General features: G+C 32.8%; 2 protein-coding genes across 4 annotated transcripts; one reads left to right on the top strand and one right to left on the bottom strand.

Moving 5' to 3' along the window:
* Window positions 1-662: 662 nt before the first annotated feature.
* LOC115243331 (translin-associated protein X) lies at window positions 663-2,878 on the top strand. The gene is made up of 2 exons (XM_029820224.1): window positions 663-812; window positions 1,648-2,878. The coding sequence occupies exons 1-2, from the start codon at window positions 800-802 to the stop codon at window positions 2,496-2,498; spliced, it is 864 nt and encodes a 287-aa protein (XP_029676084.1). The 5' UTR covers window positions 663-799; the 3' UTR covers window positions 2,499-2,878.
* On the bottom strand, window positions 2,869-4,989 carry LOC115243330 (aprataxin and PNK-like factor). 3 transcript variants are annotated; one of them, XM_029820220.1, is made up of 5 exons: window positions 4,520-4,989; window positions 4,076-4,252; window positions 3,805-4,010; window positions 3,401-3,730; window positions 2,869-3,294 (listed from the first exon to the last, which is right to left on the bottom strand). In XM_029820220.1, exons 1-5 carry the CDS (start codon window positions 4,694-4,696, stop codon window positions 2,967-2,969), a joined length of 1,218 nt encoding a protein of 405 aa, XP_029676080.1. In that variant the 5' UTR covers window positions 4,697-4,989; the 3' UTR covers window positions 2,869-2,966. The 3 variants fall into 3 exon arrangements, with proteins under 3 accessions (XP_029676080.1, XP_029676081.1, XP_029676083.1); XM_029820221.1 differs by having other exon boundaries at window positions 4,076-4,258; window positions 4,520-4,988; XM_029820223.1 differs by having other exon boundaries at window positions 4,076-4,323; window positions 4,520-4,661.
* Window positions 4,990-5,948: the final 959 nt, after the last annotated feature.

Raw genomic sequence — 5,948 nt, 5'->3', positions numbered from 1 at the left:
AGAGTGTCATAGCGAAATATTTTCTATATTTTGTTTCCGCTTAAATATTATCGTTCTATGTACCTACTTTCATTCTGTTTAAATATGATCTTTCTACTCCTAAGATACACGTGCGCAGAAAGTAGGTGAATTAAAAAAGTTATATGGCACATTACACACAAGTTGCTCATCTAAGTATGGAGAACATCAGTAAGATTGCATTCTTCAACAAACTTAGTCATATTTTTTTTTAAATAAAAGTTTGATCGGTGGTCATCGTTCTTCGTTCTTCGTTCTTTTCTAACTTTTGACATGGAATACTTCAGTATAACTTACCTTCGCAAATTAAGTTTCTAAAGTTTGTCTCTCTCTCTCTCTCTCTCTCTCTCTCTCTCTCTCTCAGTAAATTCGGTTAAGATCAAATCTTGAAATAATCAAAAATCAGGATTTCTTTCGCTAATTTTCGATATTAAATCACTCCGCAATTATTTTCATTTTCGTTATCGTTATGATTATTACTAACTTTACAGAATGTTTAAGAGATATTAACAGAATAGACAACACAGAACTTGACACGATCTCGTTAACTCAAAACTTCTACAGTTACAATGATAATTTAAATTCGGTTGGTTAGAGCGCTTCTTCGAGACTACTGAAGACATATAGTGGCGACATCTATTGTTACGAAGGTAAGATAATTGGAAACTGCCAAATGTCGTCTGCTAGTATCATATTGCACAAAAACAATCCGCAAGTGAGCTCGTGTACTCTGTATTACTGTTAACAAGCAGATTATTTGAAATTATCAAGAGAAATAGTAATGTCAGGAAAAGGTAAGATCGTTAATCGTTGTACTACATCACACATACATCTTATTTTATATCATGTTACGTCATCAGTTTGTTATAAACAATATCAATTGTGTTCATCAGCTACATGACAACTGTCATAAACTTAGCAGTAATGATAGACGCAATCCACTTTTCAAAAGCTTAAGAAATGGATTTTAAGATTGAGAAATCTAAATTTAAATTAATTTCTTCTCTCTTGATTTTCTATGAGAAAATAGGTTATATTATTGTTGCAACAAATCTTGTAATTTTCTTACATTATAATCTGTATCCCGAAATTAGAAACATATGTTTCCATGTATTTCAATTCATTCCAATGTTTAGCATTATTTCATTAAAATTGAATATTAATTTGGAGAAAAGAATAAATTTTCTATACTTGTTAAGTATTTGGTAGAGTTCAAGCTGTTGTTAAAATTTGAAATGTAGATATAGTATAAAGGTTTTTTTTTATTATACAAATCTTGTTTATGAATAGTATTTTAATTTGATTAAAGCTGCAAGACTTCCAAAAGATGTTGATATATATTGTTTTATTGTTATATATAGTAGCCAAACAAATATCTATGTTAGCATTTCAATAATATTGTATTAAAAACTCAATTTCCTGATTAATTTTATGAAAAGTATTTGTCTTTTTTATAATACATAGTAACACTTATATCAGTAATTATATATCAGTGCTTCATAATTTTGAGACTTGGTTTTTCTTTAGTATTTGTTGCAACGCGAAATTTCTTTGTACATTTACAACTATATGTAATTCCCTAAATATTCTGCAACTTTATCATCGACTACAAAATTTTGTGGTTTGCAGGAGGGAGGAGACATCGCGGACATGATAAAAACAAAATCAATCTCGGCGACAAGGGCAAGGAGGTGGTGGAGAACATAGATGATAACAGTATCGTAATACAACAATTTCGCGGTTATGCGGCCGAGTTGGATGCCAAGCATGACCGTTACGAGAGGGTCTTTAAGATCAATCGAGACATAGGCATTGAGAGCAAGAGAATAATCTTTCTGCTACACACTATTGACAAAGAGAGCAAACGAAATGTTGTGTTAAAGGCGGCTAAGTCAAGACTAGATAATATGGCTCAGACACTATTCAGAGATATTGCGGATGAGTTGAATGGTCAAGACACTTATCAGTTCCACAGAGCCTACCGCGCTGGTCTGGAAGAATATGTAGAAGCACTCACATTCCATGAATACTTGCAGAATGGTGGAATGCATGACTGTATGGAACTCGAAAGAGCATTGACATATCACACGACTCCAGCCGATTCGACGGAACAGATTATCACCAGAAAAGTCATGGTCACGCCGACGGATTACATCCTGGGAATAGCTGATTTAACTGGAGAATTGATGCGGAAGTGTATCAATAACTTGGCGATAGGCGATATAAGTAGTTGTTATCAGACGTGTAACTTTGTCAGAGACATATACATTGCTTTCCTCGGCTATACGAGCGTAGCATTTAGCAATGAAGTGAACAAAAAAATCATCACGCTCAAGCAAAGCCTAACTAAAATGGAGAATGCATGTTATACTATCAAAGTACGAGGATCCGAAATTCCGAAACATATGTTGGCCGATGTGGCTATTGCGGCTACTGAGGAATACACCACTGAGGACGATGAAGGATATCAGGCGTTCTAATATACGAAAACAATATTTAAATTCATATTATTGTTAATTATTATGGACTTATCAATCTGATGCGAGATAGAAAATAATTAATTCATAATATATATTTAATTGTGATATAATTATAAAAATTAACTGGTAAAATCACAATGACTACAAAATTGTTGCATATTCAGATAAAAAATTTACTGTATCTCAAATTGCATCAGATTAATATAATCATATATTTCCCGACGCGTGAAATGTAAAAATACACAACGTCGATTTGATATATTATAACATTTTTATACTCTTCTTTGTGTTAACAAATAGATGCAGGTATAATATTTCTCTCATCTTTCTCAATCCGAGTATAAAAATAAATATTTCATAATAAAATATCTGTATTACCAATAGAAATATCTATAATTTGGACGCTCTAAAAAAATATGACGTAGAAATCGACGACGATAATATGAGAAGGCCGGTTAATATTTAACGTCAGCCCGTTGTGCCATCTTCCCACTCGCTTGTGCTTTCATCCAAGTCGTCCGAACTTCCTGTATACACAGACGGTTCGTAATCAGATTCGTCGACAGATTCTTCTGCAGACGAGTGATCTGTTTCAGACGTGGTATTGGTCACCGAGTGCATTGGAGTAGCGGCTCTTCGACGATGACGTGGGACGCTTGTATGCTTGAATTGCATCTTGTGCTGAGGATTTTTACGATAACACTTTTTACCGTATGGACACTCCTCCCGATCATCTATCTCGTCGTAATCGGAATCGGCCGGGTGGCTGTAATTGTTTTTATGATTGAGATTTTTCCTGCGAACAAATTTATTAAAAATGTTTTGTATTTTTGACATCCAAACTATATTGTGCTTTGGGAAAATTATTTTGATAAGAGGGGATTATGTATTGTTTCACTTACCGATAACATCGAGCACCATATATACATTTTTCTCTGACAACTCTAACAGGATTTTGTGCATTTGCTTGGTCCTGATGCAAAGTAACAGGCGAACGAGCATTGTTCTGTGTTGGTAAAGCTTGAATCTCAGTTTGATCACTGAAATGGGCATCGCAATCCCATTTAATTTTCTTTCCTGTTTCAACATTTATCATAGCTTCGCTTGTTGAGTTGATGCTTTTTGTTTTCTGTTTCTTATCATTCTGTTGCCTGACACAAGGTTCAATTATGTCTTGAGAGTCTGCCGACATTTTAGAACATGTTGCGAGCATACTATTTTCCTCTAGAGAGCTGAAATCCGTATATGCAAATGGTAAATAATTGTGTTTTTGTTATCAAATTGATTTTGAATTTTGAAATAACACCTCGCAGAATAGGTTTCCTGCAAGACTGGAGCAGTGTCATCATTGGGCTCGCTATTTTCATTAACAGAAGAATTCTGATGTTCATTTAATGGATCTTTATCATTAAGCATATCATTCAAAATTTCACTGGGAGATACAATAACTTCCACATTGGATGACAAGCATGCTTTCTTACCGTCCACATCATTACTCAAATTTTCATCAGCCTGAAATGTAGAGTGCTCTAATATTTTGCAAAATTCCTTCCAAATATCAACAATAATTATTATACTTTTCTTTTTAATATCTGATTGTTTCTTTCCATCGTGTCTGGCACTGAGATGACCTTAAACCAACATTTATCAGGCAGCAGAGAGCAGACATCACCTGCTTTTATCGGCACGCTGGTTCCCAATTTAAGAAATTGCCATCGTGCGCATCCAGCTTGTTTCATGTAACATGGCACCACCTAATACTGAAAATGGTTTCTATAGAATACTGAGATGGCACTAACTCGATATTGCTCAGCGATATTATATGCTTGAAAACAAAAAAAATAAGTTTGTACTAAACATCATATAAACATCATATGAAAGTTATTATATTATAAATTATTAAATCATATATTTTTATATTGCTTATTATTAAATTAATGTAGAGACTAATGATGGAAATTATTATTAAAATATCAATAAATCATGGATGAGAGAGAGACACACGAAACTATAGACCTTACCGGACTAATCGTCATCTCATCATTGGGTGACAGATTGATGGTTACTGCATGCTTGAGCACTTGGCCATCGTTGCACTGCGATAACGACAGGAATTTGTGAATTTCACGAGAGATACTATTATGATATAGAGATTTAATCCTTCGGTAAATAAACGAATTTACGATGATGTATATCATCAAGGATCATCAGTAGAAAAGTTTTATTAATATATACTCCAGTGGTCCTTTATTCGCGTTTTGCTAATTAAAAATTCTGCATTTTCCTAATAATATATTTTTCCCATTTGTGTGCAATAATCGATTGATAACAATGCTTAGAAATATATATCTATATATATGTTCGAATACTGTAATACAAATCGATGTATTGTAAATTTAATTATGATACAATCTTAGTGCATTCCAAACATTAATTGCGCCGCGGGATAGTCAAATACAGTCATAGATGAAACAGTATTGAAGATCCGTATCAAGATGGACTTGACTAGAGATCCTTAACCAGAGATCGGCCAACCCATTAACGATCTCTGATTGGCTCCGTCGCCGCGAGTAAAACCGGAAGTGTGAGAGAGAAAGATATATATATAAGTGAGAGAGAAAGATATATAACTAACCTAACCGACCATCTGTCCGTCAAAAGCATAAATTATATTTATAATAAATACATAATGTATAATATAAAATAACGTAATCATAATAATAATAATGTAGTAATAATATAGCAATAATAATAATATAACCTATAATAGTAATTATAACAATATATTTTTTAATAGTCAATCCATATTATTACTTAATATTAACATAGGAAAACTGATGAGATATATCTGTTTGTAATCTTTTTTAATACGTGTTTTAATATTCATTACGTTAACTTCAAACGAAAAATATATATCGTATTCTTGTATTTATTCAACAATCAAAATAAACCGCCATCAAAAACGTCATATCCGGTTTTACTCACGACGGCACGTTGGCCGATCTCTGGTTAAGGATCTCTAGACTTGACGGGCCCGGCCACGATAATGGCATAATTCATAGAAAACAATATATACATGTTGGATGGATCGCTATCTTTGTCAGGGATTCGCTGATTGATTGATATTATTGTCAAAAACATTGATTTTATATTTATTTTACGAGTTTAAAGAAAAATTAATAATTCACAAGTAAACCTTGCTAAATTCGACCCAACTTAGAAATGCAGGAAAAATTTTGGAAATTTATTATATTTTAGCTTAAGGACCAGGTGATAAAGTTCAAAGAGGATCACGTAAAGTTTAATCATCAATTGCTTATTATTATGTATATATAATTATATAATCGATTAAATTATTATAAAAGATTCTCGATATTGCATTATAAAAAGTTTCCCATTGGCGAATTCATTTATACAATATACTGATATTATATGCATTTATTGCACGAT

Source organism: Formica exsecta, unplaced genomic scaffold, assembly GCF_003651465.1.
Source record: "Formica exsecta isolate Colony F162 unplaced genomic scaffold, ASM365146v1 scaffold72, whole genome shotgun sequence".
In the NCBI taxonomy this organism is placed as follows: domain Eukaryota; kingdom Metazoa; phylum Arthropoda; class Insecta; order Hymenoptera; family Formicidae; genus Formica; species Formica exsecta.
Note: the sequence above shows the minus strand (reverse complement) of the source record. Positions and strands in the feature narration are given on the sequence as shown.

Coding starts and splice junctions, on each gene's coding strand:
- LOC115243330 (XM_029820220.1), bottom strand. CDS start 4,696: ATGATATACATCATCGTAAATTCGTTTATTTACCGAAGGATTAAATCT. Junction 4,253..4,519: donor ATGAGATGACGATTAGTCCG/GTAAGGTCTATA, acceptor TTTCAGTATTAG/GTGGTGCCATGTTACATGAA. Junction 3,295..3,400: donor TATGGTGCTCGATGTTATCG/GTAAGTGAAACA, acceptor ATTTGTTCGCAG/GAAAAATCTCAATCATAAAA.